We start from the raw sequence: 22,843 nt of genomic DNA on the forward strand, positions 1-22,843 counted from the left end.
ATAATAAAACATTTCATGATATTTGCTTTTTTATAAATTAAGATCCATTTGGAAGACATTGTCGTTTAAAAAAGATCTTTACTATTTTAATTATATGACTATAAAGTTAAGTATATAACTTGTAGTTAGTTATATAATACAATAATTTATAAGTTATATTATTAAATAATTATTATAGCACTGTCACTATAACTCTGTCCTCCCGTTGTTCATCGTGTTCATCAATTTTCTTGAGCGGGCACCAGTAACATCTCCATTGTGAGACTTGTTGTTATGGGTTTTTTTTTTTTTTTTTTGCATATCGAATACATCATGGGTAGCTTGCTAGGCTTTGCCATGCGGGCAGAATACTCTTGGTAGTTTGCCGGGCTCTCTGAGAGGGGTGGAAGAATCAAACTCAGGTTGGCCATGTACAGGCAAACGCCCTACCGGCTATGCTATCGCTCTGGCTCAAATAGTTATTATGTGCTACATAATTTAAATTAAGTATTTGACTACAAAATTAAGAGAGAGAGAAGGAAAGCGCCTGCCATAAAGGCAGGCTAGGGGAGGGGCAGTGGCAGGAGTTTTCCCCGGGTCATTTGTGGTGGGAAATGGACACTGGTGGAGGGGTGGGTTTTGGAACATTGTATGCCTGAAAACCTGGTCATGAAAGCTTTGTAACTCTGTATCTCATAGTGATTCAATAAAAACTTCACAAAAGCCAATAATTTAACATATCTAGCAATATTTGATCTCTGAGATTTTTGGCTGGAGCGATAGCACAGCGGGTAGGGCGTTCGCCTTACAAGCGGCCAACATGGCCGACCCGAGTTCGATTCCTCCGCCCCTCTCGGAGAGCCCGGCAAGCTACCGAGAGTATTCGATATGCCAGACACAGTAACAACAAAGTCTCCAATGGAGATGTTACTGGGCCCGCTCGAGCAAATCGACGATCAAGGGGAGGGCCTTTACCTTTACCTTTTAAATTGTTAGGCTGATTTGGTAACCTTAGCAATAGCTCCATTCCTCGATGCTCCTGAAGAGACTGGAGGAAGTCTCCAGCTCAGGAATTTATTGTTTCTTCACTATGGATTACAGATGAAAGGGAAGAGAAATGGGGCCGTTTTAAACTTCAAACTGCTAGGTTACCCTGTGACTTTGGGTGATTTCTAAAATGAAGGATTAAGTTTTAAAAAATGGGATACAGTTATAAGAAGAATTTTTTGTTTGTTTCTGAATTTTTTATTGGATTCTGCAAATCCAGAGAGCCATAATAAGAATTTTTAGGCTATACTGCTAATTATTTTGCATAGAACATGAAAATGCATTTCATTAACACAAATCATCTTATATGGTAGTTTTGACACCTGGTCTGAAACACAGTCATGACCTAAGTCTTAAGTATAAATATGAAATTTTTATAGTGCTTAATATATGATTAAATTAAATAATTCTTGATATATGATAATATATGTGAGTTTTTAAAACTCTTTAATATCTGTTTCCTAGAAATTGTGGTTTTAAGGATGCAAAATAAAACTAGGTTAATTTATAACAGGAGCAAAGTTGTTTTTGTTTTGTTTTTTTTTTTTCTTTTTGGGTCACACCTGGCGATGCACAGGGGTTACTCCTGGCTCTGCACTCAGGTGTTACTCCTGGCGGTGCTCAGGGGACCATATGGGATGCTGGGAATCGAACCCGGGTCGGCCGTGTGCAAGGCAAAGGCCCTACCCGCTGTGCTATTGCTCCAGCCCCAGTAGCAAAGTTTTGCTGGAGCTAAAGTGTAGTATGTAATAGTTAACTGTTAAGTATTCTAAAGATTTTGGCTATTTATAGAATAATGTGTTTGTGTTTGGGTTTTGTTACACTTGAAAGTTTTGTAATTTTCAGTGTACCAATATTGTCTAGTCTATGCATGTGTTAGTAGCTGTGAAATGATGGCTCTTAAACCAAGTTTGCGAATGTCTCCAGTATTTTAACTCAGAACTGTGATAGGATGAGAATCCACGTGTCCATGCTTTTCTGTTACTACGTGAGACCACAACTTGGGCTCTTCATAGAAAGGTTCCCCTGAAGAAATAAAATGAAGAAAGAAAAAGGAGCACAATCTGATGACAGTTAGCTCCCCATCCCTCTTTGCAAAACTGAGAGCTGGGATTATGAAGACATCACTATCTCAGGTGATGGTTTGATAGTATGATATTTTTAAGAACAGTTCTGAGTGCTTTATGAATAGGGAATTTTAGGAAAACAAAATATGTCTTAGGGTAAAGGGAACTTAAGATTTTAAATACTGTAGTAGAAGTTATTGTCTCGTGGGAAAATGGCCTTTAATAAAAAGGAGGAAAAATAGAAAGCTAGAAGAAATATTTGACTTCAAACTAAGGTAGATATAACTGATTTTAAATATTGTCCCCTTTCATAAAATTGTGTTAATTTTCAAGCACTGTTTTAAAGATATAAATATGAACAGTGTCTAACATTATCTAAACTGTGTACTGCAGATGGGGAAAATGTGGTTAAGCTAAATATTACATCAAATAGAATGTTTTTACACAATTTTAAAGCTTAAAAGATATAGAGGAGGCCCAAGCGATATTACAGCAAGTAGAGTGTTTGCCGTGCATGTGACAGACCAGTTTGATCCCTATATGGTCCCCTGAGTCCTGCCAGGATCCCTGAGCACAGAGCCAGGCACAAGACCTCAGCTTCCTCACTCCCAACCTTTAACTGAAGTAAAGAAGAGAAAAAGAGAAAGTCAAAGAAAAGGAAAAATAGAGTTGTTATGCGTGTAACAAAATATTGAAGATGAGCATAAAATTAAATAATTTGGTGCATGATCATACCATATGTTTGTTTGAAATGAATTTAGAAACATTGTGTTCTTTCATTTAATTACCTGAGTATTACACATCAGGATGTTAGTGAGATATTTGCTTGTATCTTTCCTTAATGCCTTTTGTGTGTTTTGCTCATGTCAATTTCTTGTTGTGTTGGACAAGGAATACTTATAAAGCTATGCTTTTTCTATAAATCAATGTGTGAGTGGATTAATTCTAAAATACTAGCAATGCAGGTGGACTCTGATTAAAGAACATGGGCACTCATCACATTCACTTATTTTAAGCTTGAGTTGCCTTACATTGGTCTTAAATCCTAATACTTCCTTGGATGGCCCTGAGACAAGCTCTATACTAGCCTGACTTCTACAAGGGAGTGTGTCAGGGCCCACATGAATTATAACTGGATAATGGCTCTTCTTTGGAACAGGCTTAAGGAAGCAACTGACAAGGAAACTAAGGGGTTGGGAAAATGAAAACAAATTGGCCTGAAGCCTTTAGTTTGGGGAACAGGACCAGGTGTCCCTACACACCCAAAACTTCAAATCAACAACCTAAATACATGTCTCAAAATCTGGAGAAGGAACTACAAATAAAATAGCACTGTAGCACTGTCCTACCATTGTTCATCTATTTGCTCGAGCGGGCACCAGTAACGTCTCCATTGTGAGACTTGTTGTTACTGTGCTTGGCATACCGAATACGCCATGGGGAGCTCTCCAGGCTCTGCCGTGTGGGCGGGATACTCTCGGTAGCTTGTCTGGCTCTCAAAGAGGGACGGAGGAAGTGATTCCAGGTCAGCCACGTGCAAGGCAAACACCCTGCCCGCTGTACTATCGCTCCAGCCCACAAATAAAATACAAAGAGTGAAAGGATAAAATTTAAGTCAAGAGAGGAAATCAATAATATAGAAAGCACAAAAGAAATTCAAAGAATCAATAAAACTAGCAGCTGCTTCCTCAAATGATAAGCAAGAGAGACAAACCTTTCACTATACTCACAATCAAGAGAAAAGAAAAAAAATGTTCAAATAAAATAAATCAGAGACCAAAAGTGTAGATTATAACAGATCCCTTGGAATTTCAGTATGTAAGAGGTCACAATGAAAAACTTTATGATATTAAGTTGAAGAATCTGGAAGAAATGAACAGATTCTTAGAATCAGCACTGTCTGTCCTCCTATTGTAAATTGATTTGCTCGAGCGGGCCCAGTAACGTCTCCATTGTGAGACTTATTGTTACTGTGTTTGGCATATCGAATGCATCATGGGTATCTTGCCAGGCTTTGCCATGCAGGTGAGATACTCTTGGTAGCTTGCCAGGCTCTCCAAGAGGGGCAGAAGAATTGAACCCAGGTCGGCCTGGTTGGCTGCGTGCAAGGCAAACACCCTACCCGCTGAGCTATCGCTCCAGCCCTCTTAGAATCATATCATTTTAAAAATCTGAATGAGAAGGATGTAGTGTTTATTAATAGACCAATCATGACTAAGTAGTCTCATCAAGAACAACATTCCAGGTCCAATGGGGTTACTGGAAAGTTCTATCTGACTTTCAAAGAAGGTTTTTACTAATATGGAAGAAAAGAATCATAGATCATATTGGTGAATGCAGAGATAACTTCTGACAAGTTTCAGAATCCATTCATGTTGAACAAAAGAACTTTATTAAAATAGGGGTGGAAGAAACCCTTTTCAAGGCAGTAATGACCATCTGTAACAAGCCCAAGGCCAAGATCTTTGTTTTTTTTAATTGTTTTTATTTTATTTTCATGATTTTTGATAACACCCTTCAGTTTTCTCACCAAACTCAGGAGTCACTCTCCTGACTGATTCAGGGACCATATTGGATGCTAGGGATTAAACCCGGGTCAGCCACATGCAAGACAAGCACCTTACTCACTGTGTTATCCATCCAGCCCAACAGCCAGTATCATTCTTAATAATAAAAAATGCAAAATATTTCTTCTCAGATAAGGTACAAGGATGTCCACTATCCTTTCATCCTCCACCTTTATTCAATATTTTATTAAAAGTCCTGGCTACAGCAACAAGGCAAGAAAAATGAATCAAGGGATCAAAATTGTGAAAGAAGTCCAATCATTACTATTTGACCATGACGTGATAGTATATTTAGAAGACCCTAAAGAGTCAACCAAATGCTACTAAAATTAATAAATCAATACAGTAAAACTCGCTGTAAAAAACCCAATGCACAAACATTGGAGTCATTCTTATATACAAATCAGTGAATGAGAGGAGTAAGCCACCAAGGAGTCTATCCCATTTAAATTCAAAATAAATATATCAGTTTCCAAAATATCAAGTATCTCTGATTAAACCTAACAAAAGATGTAGATCTACATCATGAAAACTTTCAACCACTTAATAAAGACATAGAAGACCTTAGGAAATAAAAAACAATTCCATGCACAATTACAGACAGAAAGACTAAATTTATTAAAATTATTAATCTACCTTAGCTCATATATTCAACATAATTCCCATCCAAATTCAGATGACATTCTGCAAAGACCTAGAAAAGTCAGCAATATAGTTTGTACGGAATCACAAGAAACCACAAAAAGTCAAATCCATACTGAAAAAGAAGAGATTTGTAGGTATCTCATTACCTATAATTTGAAACTATATTTATAAAACTATACAGATCAAAACTGCAGGGTACTGGCCTAAAATTAGGTTTTATTCAAGTTACTGGAATAAAGGTACTGCAAGGTACTGGAATAAAGTTTGGTTTTATGATCAATGTTAAGAATTGAATACTCAAGGTAAAAAAATGTTTATAGACATAACGTTGATAAAAGGAGGTGAGAACATGAAAAGGAGTAAAGATAGCCTCTTCAAGAAATGTTGCTGAGAAAATTGGATAACCACAGGTAGAACATTAAAGCTGGATCCACATCCAAAAGTCAAATCAAAGAGAATAAAGGATCTTGAGATCTAACTGGAAACTAAAGTACATTTAGGAAAATATAGGCAGAATAGTCTGAGATTTCAACCTCAAAGATGTCTTCAATGATATGATTGGCAAAGGAAACAGAATTAAAAATAAACAAATGGGACTATATTAAAATGTTTCTGCATGGAAAAATGAAAGGCTGAAACTAAAAGACAGCCAACGAAATGTGAAAAAATCTTGCATTCAACACATCATAAAGGGTTGATCTCCAGGATATTTAAACTACTTAAAAAGATCAAAGAAAAATATCCAAAGACCTTATCAAGAAGTGGATGGAGGAAAGGACTGAGCGATAGTATAGGAGGTAGGGTATTTACTTTCCCACAGCCAACCCGGGTTTAATCCTCAGCATCCTGTTAGGTTCCCTGATCATCGCCAGAAGTAAGTAATGAGGGCAGATCCAGGAGTAACCACTGAGCACTGAGGTATCCCCTCAAAACTGAGATGGGCCTAAGAGATGCTGCATTTGGCAAAGGAACCAATTGATAGTTGAGCAGCAGGAGCTGTTCTCTATCCTCACATGGGGCCACCGCCACCCATGGGGACAAGATGCCTAGGTTTCGCACCATCACTGGACCTGTCAGCTGTGCCCCAGCAGTTTGTCTTTTAGTCCTGGTTTTGCTACTCTCTGGCCAGGGCCATCTGTCTGCTGGTGAGAGTCCTGTGCTCAGAACCTTGTAACTATCTGGATGTCTGAGCCCTGCCTGTACCTGAGCTATCCTGAGCATCAGAGCCTTGCCTCTAACTGCCAGAATCTGGGCACGAGTGATACTGTGCCTCGTGTCAGGGTACACCACACTACCTAATCTATTGGGAGGACAGTATCCAGAATGCATGTTCTCAGAGAGAGAGACAGAGAGAGAGTCAGAGAGAGAGAGTCAGAGACAGAGAAAGAGACAGAGACAGAGACAGAGACAGAGATACAGACAGAGAAAGACAGAGAAAGAGAGATAGAGACAGACAGATAGAGAGAGCACCCCAACTCGGGACTTCCTTTAATCTGCTGCCAAATCCTACCCTCAGCATTCCAATTCTGTGTTCAGATTGACTCCCTGTTCCATGGGCTGAGATTGGCTCCCTGTTCCTGGGACTCTACACCTCAGCTCCTGCTGTGTCTCCCTCCCCCCGCCCTGAGTAGTGGTTACCTTAAATTCTTTTAGGGATTGTGGCAAAGGCCTATCTTCTAAAACTCCTTCCTGTTGGCATGTGGACGCTCGTTTTGCTTGGGACTCCTAGGTGCCACACTTGTTCCCTAACTGGAACAGTGGGGTAGGAGTCAGTGTCCCTGATGGCTGGTCAGATAATTAGTGGGGCTCCAAGACTTGAGAGACAGACACGCTCAGACCTGTGACAACTAAAATCTATTTCACTAAGACCAGGGAACTTTGGAGAGAATATTCCCATATGAAGAAACAGAAAATATAAAAACATCCCTTAACACCCATAGAAACATATAGAACCATTTACAAGTGAAAAACACATTTAACTATTAGCCTTGAGGAGATATTTTGCATCTTCTAGATTTTGGGCTTCATAGTTCTTGTCCTTGTAGTTTGTGTTGGAATCTAAAATAATTATTTCTGTGACCTGGGTTTTAGTGGGTAGTCTTCTAATCAGTGACTATTATCATGGAAATGGGTTTCTGCAGAAGTTTTCTCTAATTGCACATTTACTTTTCCAATGCCCTTCCTGATGGCAGTAATAACATCTCCCTTTGGAGCTGGTTTTGAAGTTCTCAAATGCAACAGCAGTTCGGGCTCGATTCCTGTGTCCTCTTTTCCCTATTTCAATCGACTTTCTATCTCACTTTCAGTAGTTCTCCAAGGCTAACCCTTGAAACCAAGCCTACTATTTGAAACTTTCTCTGAACGTCCAGGGCAGTCTATGCTGCCAGTAGGCACAGACACGCCTCATTCATGGGTGCTCACCATCAGACATTAAGGATGCTGAGTCTGGTGAGGGAAGGAAGGTATTGTCATTTGGATAATTTGCTCCTGTACAGTTATCAGACAGCTAACCTTTGATATAAGGAAAAAGCTTCTAATGCAAGCTGTGAGTTCCAGGCCTAGCCAATATGAAACCAGAGAGCACTGAAAAATGAGCAAAGAGACTTAAGGTGGTACAAGAAAATGTCTCCTAAACTGACTTGAGGAACTCAGGAAGGCTATATCCTCAGGCTTGTGTAATTCACTGAATGGTGACACAGCAGCCACCGAAATATTTCTTCTACTTGTATGTTTTCAGATGGAGAAACCACCAAATGGTTCCAGATGACACACCATCGGGCTGTCCAATGAACAACTGAGGAAAGTTTGATTTGAAGTTTCTCCATAAAGAAGGACTCAGCCACTTCTGTACCAAGTCTGGCCACAACACAATTTGGGAGGTCAAGTATGGCCAGCACAAGGAAGTATAAACCATAGTGCTGTCTGGGAACTCTATTAGTTTTGTAAAAATATGGGTAAGCACATTGTTCACCTTATGTTCACCTGCTTTATGCTTTATGAGAAAAACCTGGACTTTGTTGGAATTGTAAATTGGTACCCTCTTTTCTTGCCAAATACCATGAGACTAGAACAATGGACAACCCCTAAGAGCCCTCTTCCTGCAGTGCTCATAGCCCCAGAGTTGTTTCTCCCTTATCCATACCCACAAATGGACCTGTTGACTATCAGGAAAGCAGGAGACTTAGGATTTATGGCTTTGTGCCCACTTCAGGAGGCTCCCCAGGGATGCAGGAAATATCCAGGATCCATGTGCCTTTCTCCTTGAAAGTTATAGGCCAGATAAAGCCAGATCTAGGGAGATTCTCGAATGACCCTGAGAAGTACATAATGAAGTTCCAGGGCTTTCTGCAAATGTGTGAAATGGCATGGAAAGTTATAATACTCATCTTAAATCAAAACTTAAAAACAAACAAAAGAGTACTGTACAAAAGTACATAACTTGATTATGTACTTAGCTGAGTCATATAATCATTTCTGGAGAATTCAGAATCCTTTGATAAATAAAATATATTCCACAGCGCAGTGGCAGTCTCTCCTGTAGACTCAGGATGGAATTACAACCAGCCAACTGCTGCTTGGTGCCTAGACACTGTGAGTTACAGAGTAGGGAAAATATCAAGAAGCAGAGACTGACCCCTTAATTATGCTTTGTTGATCATTATTGAGCAGGAACCAGAGAAAACACCCACAATATCTTTAGAGTGTCAGGGAAGCAATTAGAAAATACACTACCTAAATCCTGATCCTATGCAAGGTGAACTAATCTTATGGAAAAAAATGTTTATGCAGGCTGCCCCAGATATACGGAGAAAGTTTCAGAAGATAGGTGTGGGTCTGGAGGTTGTCCTTGGAGAACTATTGAAAGGGGCTTTGGCAATCTATTGCAACAGAGAACAAGAGGGCACAGGAAGAAATAGAGCCCAAGAGTGGTTTTGCATTTGAGGACTTCAACAGAAACTCAAAAGGGATATGCCACTTCTGCCATCAGGACGGGCACTGGAAAAGTGAATGTCCAAATAGGAGAAACTTCTGCAGAGACCCCGTCCATGATAATAACAAGCACTGGTTACAGGACTACCCACCAAGTCCTAGGTCCCAGAAATAGTTGCTCTAGAATCCAACACTGCAAACCACAGGGACAAGAAGTTTGAAGCACAGCATCTACAAAATAGATATATATTTTCAAGGTTAATAATTGTTTTCTTCTCTTGGAAATGGTTTTATGTCTTTCTATAGGGGCAAGGGAGTACTTTATACTTTCTATTTCTTCATATGAGAATATTTGCTCTAATGTTCTTTGGTTTTAGTGAAATGGGATTTAGTTGCCACATGTCTAACCATGTCTGTCACACTAGAGTCTTGAAACCCCAATGATCATTCGACCACCATCATAGAAACTAACCACAGCTTCACCAGAGCTCCAGTTAGGGAACAGGAGTTGTATCCTAGGGGTCCAAAGAAAGACCAGCACCCACATGTCAACAAGAAGTCATTTCAGAAGATGGGCCTTTGGTCCAATCCCTAAAATAAATTTAGGGTAATCACTCCTGACATTAGGAGTTAATGCTTTAGGGGATAAATTAATAATTTAGGGGAATTCTTCAGCAGAAGCTGAGGTGTAGAGTGCTAGGTCACTTTCAATCTCTGCCTATGGACCAGGCAATCAGAACGTAGAATAGGATGGCTTGGGGTGGGACTCGGCAGTAGATAAAAGGAAGCCCCCCTCCCTCTGTCTCTGAGCACACATTCTCTGGACTCTCTCCTCTCTCCATGGATCAGGTCTTTCCTAGACATGGGGCTCAGACCCAGGCAGGGCTCAAGATGCCCTGTAGTGACAAGGCACTGAGCACAGGACTCTCACCCACACACACATGAACATGGCCAGAGAGTAGGAAAGCAAGGACTGCATGACAGGAACTGCTGGGATAGAGCTGTGAAGCCCATTTGATGGTACAGAACATAGGATCTAATCTGCCTGGGCAGCTGTGCTGGAGACAGAGGAAAGCTTAGATGAGATAGAGAGCAACGCAGGGACAGGACCCAGGCATTGTTCGTGGGGGGGCAAGTAGACAGCTTGGGACAGGACAGGGAAGTCGTCCACGGGTCCAGAAAGTGTCAGGGACAGGACATGGTTATCATTCACAAGTAAAGGTGAGGCCTGGACATCTAGGGAAGGACCTGGAACCATTTATTTTTCTGTACAAGAAACTAACTTTCAATCTTCTGAGTTTTAGGTGCAAATATTTCATACAATTCTCCCAAACCCACCACCGCTTTCTTGCTAATGAGAGTGCAGCAGGTATGGCATTTGCCATTCTTTAGCTCTTTGGGTCACACTGGCAATGCTCATGGGTTACTGCTGGCACTCTAATTACTCTTGGCAGTTCTCGGGGCACCATACAGGATACTGCAGATCTAAGCCAGGGCGGTCTTGTTCAGGGAAAATTTCCCACCTGCTGTACTATTATTACTATTATTACGCTGGAGCGATAGCACAGTGGGTAGGGCGTTTGCCTTGCATGCAGCCAACATGGCCGACCCGAGTTCGATTCCTCCGCCCCTCTCGGAGAGCCCGGCAAGCTACCGAGAGTATTCAATATGCCAGACACAGTAACAACAAAGTCTCCAATGGAGACGTTACTGGACCCGCTCGAGCAAATTGATGATCAACGGGAGGGCCTGTACTATTATTACAGTAGGGCATTTGTTTTCTACACAGCCAACCCAGATTGGATCCCTGGCAATTTATGTGGTCCCCTAATCACCAATAGGAGTGTTCCCTAAGCGGGGACTGTGGAGTAAGCCCTGAGAAAAGAAGATAAATAAAGGATAGAATTGGTGAAAAAGAAGAAGGAAAAGAATGGTGGGAGGAAAGGCTAAAAGAAGACAGAATTGAAGGAGAAGGGAATAAGCAAGAATGAAGAAAGAAATCAAAGAAAGAAAGTTAGAAATAAGGGAAAGAAAAACCAAAAGAAGCAAGTATCAAAAGTAAGAAAGGAAAGAATGGAAGGAAGAGGAGAAGAAGGAAGGAAGGAAGGAAGGAAATCCAGAAGGAAGGAAAGAAGAAGAAAACTGGAGGATTCCAGGACTGAAGGAAGGGAGGGAAAGAAAGAAATCGGATGGAAGGAAGAAAAAAGAACGAACGTATTAAAAAAAGGGGGTAAATGGAGAGGGGAGTATGGTAGGAGGGAATGAAGAATGGAAGAAAAAGGAAGGTAGAGAAATAAAGGAAGAAATAAAATAGAATAAAAGAAACAAAAGAAAGAAAAAGAAATGGGGAGGAAGTGAGGGAGGAGGGAATCAATGAGTGAAGAAAGAAAGGAAGAAAAATAAAAGGAAGAAAAAGAAACGAGGATGGAACGAAGGAATGAAGGAAGTAAGGAAAGAAAGAAATGGAAGAGAAAGAAGGAAAGAGTTAAGAACAGAGGTAGGAAGGTGTAGAGAGAGCAAAAAGGAAAGGGAGAAAGGAAAAAGAGAGGAAGGAAGTAAAAGAGAAAGATGAAGGACGTAGGAAAAGAGGGAAGGAGAGAACGGGAGAGAGGAATAAGAAAAAATAAAGGAAGAAAACAAAAGAGAAAGAAATAGAAAAGAAAGATGATATGAAGGAGAAGGAAGGAAGGAAAAGGGAAGGAGGAAGTGGAGGGAGGGAAGGAAGGAAGGAAGGAAGGAAGGAAGGAAGGAAGGGAGGGAAGGGAAGAGGCAGGGAGGGAGGGAGGGAGGAAGGAAGGAAGGAAGGAAGGAAGGGAGGGAGGGAGGGAAGGAGGGAAGGAGGGAGGAAAGGAGGGAGGGAGAGAGGAAGGGAGGGAAGGAGGGAGGGAGGACGGGAGGGAAGGAGGGAGCCAAGGATGGAGGGAAGGAGGGAGCCAAGGATGGAGGGAAGGAGGGAGGGACGGAGGGAGGGAAGGAGGGAGGGAAGGAAGGAACAAAGGAAGGATAGTAGGAGGGGACGTAGGGAGGCAGGGAGGGAGGAAGGGAGGGAAGGAGGGAAGGACGGAGGGAGGGAGGAAGGGAGGGAAGGACGGAGGGAAGGAGTGAAGGAGGGGAGGGAGGGAGGGAGGGAGGGAAGAAGGAAGGAACAAAGGAAGGATAGGAGGAGGGGACCAAGGGAGGGAGGAAGGGAGGGAAGGAGGGAAGGAGGGAGGGAGGGAAGGAGGGAAGAAGGGAGGAACAATGGAAGGATAGGAGGAGGGGAGGGAGGGAGGAAGGGAGGGAAGGAGGGAAGGAGGGAGGGAGGGAGGGAGGGAAGGAGGGAGGGAAGGAGCGAAGTAGGGGAGGGAGGGAGGCAGGGAGGGAGGGAAGGAAGGAAGGAGGAAAAGAATGAAAGAAAACACCCCCCCCTCAGTTCCTGTGGGCAGACACTGGGACACTCCCTGTCTGCCTGTGGTAGTGTGGGAGCCTCACTGGAGGCAGGTCAAGGTGAGCCTAATGAGTCTGTGCAGAACTGGAACTTGTACCTGGACCGAACGTCCTTATGTCTGATGTCTTCTCCATAGATTGGCTGTCCAAGCGATGGTCCTCTGCATTGCTCTAGGATGGGAGGGAGGAAAAAGAATAAAATAAAAAGGAGAAAGGGAGAGGGGAATACAGTAGGAGGAAATGAAGAAGGGAAGAAAGAGGAACACAGAGAAATAAAAAGTATTGAGGAGTACAGCACTGGATGATGGATTATGGCTTATGGATTCTGAAGTCTCAGCTTCTTCCATGTGTTCTTCTGTGTCATTTTACATGACTTACGTATATGTAACTGTACTAGGCACATTCTATTCTACCAGGACTTCTTCAAGCTCTTGGTGACTACCAATGTGTGGCAGTGATGTGGAAGAAGTGACTGAAGTGTCTGGTGACGAAGACAACAGGTTGAATTGCTCATCTTCGTCCATTGGAACAGTTTTACTTTTTGGTTTCCCCCTTAACGTTTTGCTAATGTTCTTCGCCTGCTTAGAAATGTCACTTTTGATGTCAGAGATATCCCATATTTCTAGGAACAAAGAGCAACATGTTCCTCGTTCTTCGTCTCCCATATAAGGGGCATAAGAGAAGGTGTAGTGGTGGACTATGGCGGCAATGAACATTTCTATGCAGATGATAAAGTCCTGCAGCCCCGTGGCCACTGTCTCTTCTGTCTGCCACTCCCAGGTGGAGTTCTGGGAAATTACACCAAATTTCACCAGCAAAGCAATCAACACTGCTTGCCAGAATGTGACAAAAACGACAAGCTTCACACAAAGGAACTTTCCTATTGCCTGGATGGGCCTCAGCTCCTCTTTCAGGGCTTTATGAAATATCAGGAGGCTATACATGGCAAAGAACTGGGACACGTTGTGGATGATGACCAAATACATCCAGGCTCTGTGCAAGCTGAAGGTTCCTTCACTGTACACCTTGAATATCTCACAGATCACGGCGGCGTAGGTGGTGATCAGCCTGATTAGGATGTACTGCAGCACTCCCAGCTTGCACCGGTACAGCAACACCTCTCCCACGGGGCAGGGTGGGCAGCAGCAGAAGGGTATGGGGGGCTGCGTCTTCTCTTTGCCTTGCATCATAGCTTCCAGGTTGGGGTACTGGCTCTTCAAGTAGTTGAATAGGAAGTTCATAAAGTTGTAGAGGACATACGCTTCGTAACACTCCCGCATGGTGTCCACGTAGATGGCGATGGACGGATACTTAAGAGCCACCCAGCTGTCTATGCTGTACACGGGCACCATCCAGAGGATCCTCATGATGGGTTTCTGAAGCTCGGGCCTCGTGTAGTGCACCAAGTGCTGCAGAATCTCCCAGAAGGTCACGGGGATGGTGAACAGCACGAAGATCCCGGCGATAAACCACGCCTTGGTGTGGATACTGACTTCCAGCTTCTGCAGGTGCCACACACCCAGGGGGATGGTCACGACCACGGCCAGCAGATAGAGGGTCAGCACTAACGGTCGGATCCAACGCCTCCAGTTCTTAAGTTTAGGCACGCACGTGTCGAGCATTTCTCAAAGGCTGAAGGCAAAGAGCGCAGAAAGTCTCTGAGGCCCCTGCGCTGAGGTCCAAGGTTATAGGTGGATGCGCATTCCATGTAACAAAGCAGCAGTGTGACATCAGGGGTACCGCTGGGCGCCGCCCCCGCTGTACCACTGACGGCCGCCGGGGGCGCTGCGGGCAGCATCCTCGCTGCTTGCCTGCATCTGGCCCCTTACAAAGTCCTGGGACCCCTGGCGCGACCCCTTGCCCCTGAACCCCTGCACTCTGTCTGGCCTCTAAAGGAGAGCAGTGGCCTACATTGAGATGGTCCCGGCCCCTTCTCTCGGGGCCAACCTTCCACCCTGGCTCTCCTGGTTCAATCTTGCTGATGATGTACAGGGGTGAGGCCCAAGAGGGTCCTTCACTCCCTGGGAACTCCCCGGACTGTTTGTACACTCTGGAGCTGCTTCTGCAGGGCTCTAAGGAAATCTGCCTGGAGCCGCAAACCCCGAGTCCAGTTCATCAGAGCAGAGCGCCCTGGTTGCCTCATTCCCGGGCAGATCTGCTTTCCCGGCCTCAGGTTTTTGTGGAATCATCTACTACATACAGTGTTCCTGTCTCATTAAGCACATTAAGCAATTAAATAAGTGGAGGGAGTTAATCCTTCCCCTAATGCTGATCATCCTGGCATTCTTAATGATCGTGGTATGTCCTGAATGTGTGATCGCTGCAGAAGCCTAGTTTGGAACATAAAACCCAGCAACAATCCAATATAAATACTGATTTCAAGGGCTGGATTGATAGAACAGCAAAAGTGTTCTTGCCTTGTAGATAGCTGACCTGGCTTAGAGCCCCGATACACAGTATGGCTGCTCTGACCTCCACCAGGAATGAGGCCTGATCATATGGATTGCAGTACACCCAGAGCACTTTCAGATGGGACAAAAAAAAAAACACTGATTTTGTTCTCCAAAGCTCATAATGAATGCTGATAAAATGTAACAAGATTGAAAAGATTTCAAAAATTTATTCTCTGAAAAACCTGGCTTAAAGTAGAAATTAGGAAAAGACAGATGTTGGAAAAGCATCAATACGCTTGTAAGTTAAACAGTAAACTTCCAAAGAAGCATCGGCATGTGGAATACAAAATTCAAATCAGCATTTTTAGTTGCATAAACATGTGAAACAAATTAGTGTGATTAATGCAGTCTCTCGAGGAAAAAAAAACTTATAAATGCACTTCTAGTGAGGTGTAGAGATATATCACAGGGGTTAAGAGACTGGCCTTGCACATGTCCAACCCTAGTTTGACCCCCAGCACCACATATGCCCCCCAGAAATGCCAGCAGCAACACGCACAGACTGAGGCAGGAGTAGTCAATAAGTACCACCAGGGACTTGTGGACTCTCTGAGCCCAAAGGGCAAGTCTTCAAATAGATCCCCAAAGTTTCTACCCTTAAAAGCTAGAGAAAGGGCTGGGCGTGAACTACACAAGATGGAAGGCATGACTTGTATTGGCACGGCCTGGGCTTAATCCTTAACAACCACATGGTGCCCAGCACCATACAGAGGCCCTGAGTACTACAGGAGTGACTCTGGAGAATTTCTGAGGAGAACCCAGCAAAAGTAAGAAAGTAGGCCATGAAGAACTACCATATCAAAAGTAGATGAAGGAAATAAGAAATAAAGACATGATTCAGCTGACACAGAAGGCAGTTCTTTGAAATATTAACACAATTGAGAAATCTCAAGACAAACTCATCGAGAACAACAGAAACTTATCTCCTACCCTGTCAGATGAGAACTAGAAACTCATCTCATACACTGTCAGACTACAGTTACAACTGAAAATCTTACCTAAGGGCTCAGGTTTAACTGCAACTCTCCAATTCCATAACAGTTAAAGAATGTTACAAACTTAAACCCAGTAACAAAATCTCCTTCAATCCCTACCTACTCTATGTAATAGACATAAAGGCTATACAAGTAAGCATCATATGAATAAATTACTTTCAAAAAATAGCTTCCATATTCAACCTGATTTCAAACTCTTTGTGAAAATAAGAAACAGGCACAAGTTTACAGCATTTCAAGATACAAAAAGTTATTAAAATATGTATGCTTCTATGCATAATACTGCAATTACCTAGCAAGGGTTGTGGTAGCATAGTGAAGGGATGGACTAAAAGTATAACATGGTTCTGGAGGTGGGAACATGGCAATTGTTGGCCAGGGAACTGTTCTAACTGTTTGTCAAACCCATAGCTGGTATTAAAACTATTATAAGCACATCACCTAAAATGTCATATTTTTTAAAATTTCACTAGTGTTCCCCACTTTTAATTTTCTCAAAACTATGCTCCAGCAATAACCACTTTACTTACCTCTTAATAAATACTTAGTTTTCATTTTTACAGAAACAGACACAGGGAAAGTTCATTTGCTATTACAATTACAAAGGAGCAGTTTATCTTAAACCCAATTTTGTAAGTTCAGAGAGATATAACAAGAGTAAAGGTGTGTAGCTGAACACAGTTTGATCTCCAGCTCCATATATGGTCCCCCTGAGCACTGCCTGGAGTGATCCCTGAGCACAGAGCCAGCAATTAGCCCTAAGCACCACCAGGTGTGACCCAACCCCCGCTCCCCACTCCTACCACCAACACCTAATTATGTAAAAAGCCAAATCCATACACATGACTAGTCTCAGTGCTCATAAACAAAGAGAGAGGGGAAAATATTAGTCCCAAGGGCTCCTGGGTGGAGAAGTCAATAAAGCACAAGCAAGTCAAATGGGAACAAACAAAAAGCCTGGAGACACAGCTGGACCTTGAGAAAGCAGGAAGGACAGCAGCCCGGAGCAGGTGACACAGTAACCCCAGGTCATGGCATGGCCAGAGACTTGCAGACACCTCCCTCCTCTGGGCACATCATTAAGCACTGACCCCTTTAACACTTCCACAAGAAGAAAACATGCGACCCCATCAAAAATGGGGCGAGGAAATGAATAGAAACTTTCTCAAAGAAGAAATTCGAATGGCTAAAAGGCACATGAGAAAATGCTCTACACCATTAATCATCAGGAAGATGCAGATCAAAATAACAATGAGATATCATTTCACACCACAGAGACTGGCCCACATCCAAAAGAACAAAAGCAACCGGTGTTGGCGCAGATGTGGAGAGAAAGGGACCCTCCTTCACTTCTGGTGGGAATGTCAACTGGTTCAACTCTTTTCAAAAACAGTATGGACGATTCTCCAAAAATTAGAAATTGAACTCCCATTGGACCCAGCAATACCACTCCTGGGAATACATCCCAGAGAGGCAAAAACGTATATCAAAGTGACATCTGCACTTGTTTGTTCATTGCAGCGCTGTTTACAATAGCTAGAATCTGGAAAAAACCTGAGTGCCCGAAAACAGATGACTGGTTAAAGAAACTTTGGTACATCTACACAATGGAGTACTGTGTAGCTATTAGAAAAGATGAAGTCATGAAATTTACATACAAGTGGTACTACATGTTAAGTATCATGTTAAGCGAAATAAGTCAGAAAGAGAGGGACAGACATAGAAAAACTGCATTCATCTGGGGAACATAAAGTAACAAAATAAGAGACTAACACCCAAGAATAGCTGAGATAAGGACCAGGAGGTTTACTCCATGCCTTGGAGGCCAGTCACACGTTGGGGGTAAAAGTCAGCTCAGATAGAGAAGGGAGCACCAAATAAAGGGTGTTGGGAGGATCCTCCCAGGATGGAAGATGCGTGCTAAGAGTAGACTATCGACTGAACATGATTGCCACTCAATGCCTCTTTTCCAAACCACAGCACCCAAAAGGAGAGAGAGAACAAAAGGGAATGCCCTGCCACAGAGGCAGGATGGGATGGGGGGTAGGGGAGTGGGAGGGATACTGGAATAAGTGGTGGTGGAGAATGGGCACTGGTGGAAGGATGGGTATTTGATCATTGTATAACTGAAACCCAAGCACAAAAATGTGTAAGTCTACAACTGCACCTCATGGTGTTTCACTAATGCAAATTAAAAAGACCCAAAAAACTGTGTTTTTCAGGAAATTTTGACACATGGTAAATCCTAAACATATGCTACCAAGTGAATAAACCAGCAAGAAACAGAAATGCCATGTTGATTCAGCCTAGACAGGTACTCTAATGAGTCGGAATCTTGAAGACAGAATGAAGAGTTGCAGGTTCCTGGTGAGAAGAGGGAGGAGCGTGTGCGTTATTTACAGAGCAGTCTCCACCTGCAGAGGGAAGGGGAGAGGAAGATGGAAGGCAGAACACTAAAAATTTCTCAGGTACAGCAGTGAGTAGGGAAACAGTGAGAAGTACAGCTCCGGCAGAATTCCAGCAACAAAGCTCCATCCTAATAACCAGGTTGCACTGAAGGAATGTGCAGCAGCATCGTGCTAATGAAAACAGTATCTCAGAACCCGTTCAACCCTCCTAATCTGACTCAAATTTCCACATGAGTTTCTTGTCAAAAATAGTTTTAAAAAGCACGTCAGGCCCAAATGAGCAACTACCTGACAGCGGACACCTGCGGTTTTACAAGTGTTCTAGAAGTGAGACTTGAATTGTAAACCAGGATCTGCACCAACGCAGGGACCCTTCCCCCCAGGTATACCCGTGGCAGGGGTCATGGCCTCTTGGGTTGCTGCAGATCATGCATATGACAATTAATTTCCCTTTCATGCTGCACTGGACCCATATCTCAGCCTCCTTTACAGAACTCTTATGACTAAAGCCTGGCTACCCCAGCTGCATTAAGCCAGTAGTCTGCTGTTCTATTCCAAGCAAAATTCAACAAAATAACTGTGAACACAAGAATCTGTACAAACCTAATTCAAAAGAAAATATTGCCTGGATCAGTGTTAGAGGTCCCACAGAATTTGCACAGGAGCACCAACGTACTATACTTGAAAGAGGAAGATACTATACTTGAAGGGGGAAGAAGAGAACACTATTGATCAAGCTGACGCCTCAACAGGGAATACCCACATTAAGAATCTCTCTGATAAAGAATTCTGAGGTGAAGCTAAGAGGATGTTATTGAGCTCAAAGAAACAGTGGAATGGACATCCAATAAAATGGAGAGGATATGAAAGAAATGGTGGAAGGGGCAGTCAATACAGTACAGAAAGAAATGAGAGCATAAATTTTTAAAAAAGCTACAAACAGAATTGTCACTAATAAAAAATTTGGTAGATGAAATAAAAAACTCAGGGGATGCCCTCAACAGTAGAATAACAACGGCTAAAGACAGAATCGGTGAGCTTGAAGATGTGCTCCGGAAAACATAAAGGCAACAACAGAATATGGTAAAAGACTTCAAAATAGCTCAATGGTGAGTAAGAGATATATGGAATGAGTTCAAAAGGCATAACATAAAAATCATCTGAGTACCAGAACAGGGAGGCAAGCCCAATTACTACCAATATTGGTAGTAACTGTTAATGACATCACTACTGAGAAGTTCCCAGAGCTGGAGAATGCAGGCTTCCAGATCCAAGAAGCCCGAAGGGTACCAGCTAAAAAAGACCCTAATAAAACGAATCAAAGAAACATAATGAGAACGACAAATAGCAAAGATAGAGACACAATACTGAAAGCAGCAAGATCAAAGAAGAAATCACATACAAAGGAGAACTTTTTAGATTTTCAGCAGACTTATCAGACGAAACGCTCTGGGTCCAAAGATATTGGAATATAGTTTAAAAAAAAACTCAATGAAATGATTTCCTCAGAATACTGTATCCAGCTAGACTCTCATTCAGATTTGAATGATATACTACTTCATGAATTAATAACAGCTCAGGAATTTTGTAGATTTAAACCTTAAATGAAAAACTGAAGGGGCTAGTGTAACACAAAATAAAACCCCAAAATAAAACAATCTTCTACAGAATGTTGGCACAAAACCCAATGAAAATATCCTCTCTTATCGTCAATGGTTTAAGTGCACCAATAGAGTCACAGAGTTGAAAAATGGATTAAAAATCTAAATCTATCATTCTGCTGTCTATAAGAAAAACACAAACAGTCATAGTAAAAATAGACTCAAGGTCAAGGAAGGAAAACGAACTTTCAAGCAACCAATTTCTTCAAAAAAGCCAGGGTAGCCATACTAGCATCTGACAACATAAATTTTAGGATGAAAAAGATAAGAAGTGACAATAAAGGCCATTTCACAATCGCTATCACCCCATTGTTCATCAATTTGCTCTAGCGGTCCCAGTCACGTCTCCATTCATCCCTGTCACATGCTAGTGTAACCCAATGACATATTGGGGGCTCTTTCAGGGTCAGAGGAATGAGAACCATCATTGTTATTGTTTTTGGCATATTGAGTATGCCACAGGTAACTTGCCAGGCTCTGCCATACGGGACACTCTCAGTAGCTTGCCAGGCTCTCCGAGAGCAATGGATGCTTTTGGGACAGCCTCTAATCACCTTTACAGGTGTTCCCAGTCAGTAATATATGCGAGAATGATACTCTCAGTAGCCTGCTGGGTTCTCTGAGAGCAAGAGCTTGAGAATAAGAGGTTGCAAGGCCAGAAATGTGGCCGCACACTTCCGGGAGCTGGGTTTTATTTTATTTATTTAATTTCACAATAATCAAGAAATATGTACATCAGGAAGAAATTACACTCCTAAATTTATACATGCCCAAGAGGGGTCAGCAAAATGCTTAAAACTTCAAGGAGGACATTGTTAGCAACACAATAGTAGTCAGAAAATTCAGCACTGCTTTATCACCTCTTGATAGATCAATGAGACTAAAACTAAAAAAGGAACTACTGGTGCTGAAGGAAGAAATGGAAGAGAGAGGGCTAGTAGATATTCACAGGGCTTTTAATCCCCCAAAAGCAGAATACACATTCTTCTCCAATGTACAGGGAACATTTTCCAAGATTCCTGAGTGCAGAGACAGGAATAACCCCTGTGCATCGCCATGTGTGACCCCCAAAAAATAAAATCTAAATTAGCTAGAATGCTACTAGGATGAACTTCAGAATAAGAAGAATCACCAAGGAGAGAGAAAACCATTAATAATCACAAAGAACTGATCACCAAAATGCAACATATGTATGCATATGTATATATATATATATATATATATATATAAAACCACAAATATATTATCTCAATATGAGTAAACTTTGATGGAAGAGAAAAATACTTTAATATCCAGAGCTGACACTTGAACCATCTTAGTAATCTCCAGAACCAGTGAACAAAACTAGTGGCCCAAATCGTTGTTTCTCACCCTTTCACTGACTACAACTCCCTTCGGGCCTTGTTTCTTCTTGTGGCACCCCGTTCTATCAGTTGGTATTCTAACCTTGTCACAAGACTAGAGGCAAAAATCACCCATTTATAGATTTAAACCTGTGTTCCCCTTGTAACATCCTGGAGGGCCCCTAGGAGTTATTTGATCTCTTGTTGAGTAATGCTGGTCTACAAAGTTCTATCATCTACTCAATCTGCTTAACAATTGTGGAATATACATATACATATACATATACATATACTCGTTTTCATGTATTATACTGCTCTCACCAAGCAAGGGATGTAGGGGGGGAATGAAGCAACAGACTAGAAGTATCATTTGAGGTGGGGACTGGGCAGTGGCTTCCAGGGAACTGTTCTAACTATCCATTAAAACCATAAATGGTATTTACACTATTATAAGCATATCACCTGAATTATCATAATAATTTTTAATTGGCTAGTGTTCCCCACATTTAATTTTCTCAAAACTAAGTTCCAGAGGGGCCGCCGCGAGCCCTCGCGGCCGCCGTACTTGGGCGCGCCCGCGCATGCGCCCTGAGCCGCGTCTCGGCCAGGCTAGGCGGGTCAGCACCGAGCGCGCCTCACCAGCTCTGCAGCAGGCACCCAGCTGGGCCGCCGTCTGGGTTGTTCTGCTGGGGTCCGTCACCTCCTCCTAAGGATGCATCCCGACTTATCTCCACACTTGCACAACTGAAGAGTGCAACATCTTGATACACTTGCTTGAGGAATGTCACAAAAATCGCGGCTCTCTGAAATGTTTTGGTCAATGCAATGATCTTGATTGAGAGATGAGAAAAATGCTTGAAGAAGGAGCAGAGGCATGGTAATGCAATGCGAAAGAGACTATTTAATTCCCCAGAGGATTCTGAAAAATAAATTGTATTTTCACTGGATGTCTTGGCTGAGAGAAGACCTAAAGCCTCTTGGTTGACAGCTGAAAGAAGTCTCTCATTTGGTCTCTAGAACCCTTTGCCGATCCGTAGACACAAGGCATGGAAAGATCCGGAAAAGCCTGGATTCTGACAATGTTGGCAGACCCTTAAGTTCTCACCAGCAAACTTGACTTCCCACTTTCCCCCTTTCTCTCCACCAGGGAACACTGGAGTAACTTCTCTCCCTCAATAAAAGAACTGATTTTAATCATAAAACACACACACACACACACACACACACACACACACACAATGTTCTAGCAGCATCCCTTTTACTTACCTCTTAAGAAATAATTTGCGTTTTTAAATAAATGGACCCAAGAAAAGTTCATTTGT

General features: G+C 42.5%; 1 protein-coding gene across 1 annotated transcript; it reads right to left on the reverse strand.

Moving 5' to 3' along the window:
* Positions 1–13,065: 13,065 nt before the first annotated feature.
* Positions 13,066–14,283, reverse strand: LOC130037214 (transmembrane protein 184C-like). The gene has a single exon (XM_056128897.1). The coding sequence runs from the start codon at positions 14,281–14,283 to the stop codon at positions 13,066–13,068; it is 1,218 nt and encodes a 405-aa protein (XP_055984872.1).
* Positions 14,284–22,843: the final 8,560 nt, after the last annotated feature.

This window comes from Sorex fumeus, unplaced genomic scaffold, assembly GCF_029834395.1.
Source record: "Sorex fumeus unplaced genomic scaffold, SorFum_2.1 ptg000071l, whole genome shotgun sequence".
NCBI classification, from domain to species: domain Eukaryota; kingdom Metazoa; phylum Chordata; class Mammalia; order Eulipotyphla; family Soricidae; genus Sorex; species Sorex fumeus.

What these genes read in the sequence shown, in the direction of transcription:
- LOC130037214 (XM_056128897.1), bottom strand. Translation starts at nt 14,283, where the DNA reads ATGCTCGACACGTGCGTGCCTAAACTTAAGAACTGGAGGCGTTGGATC.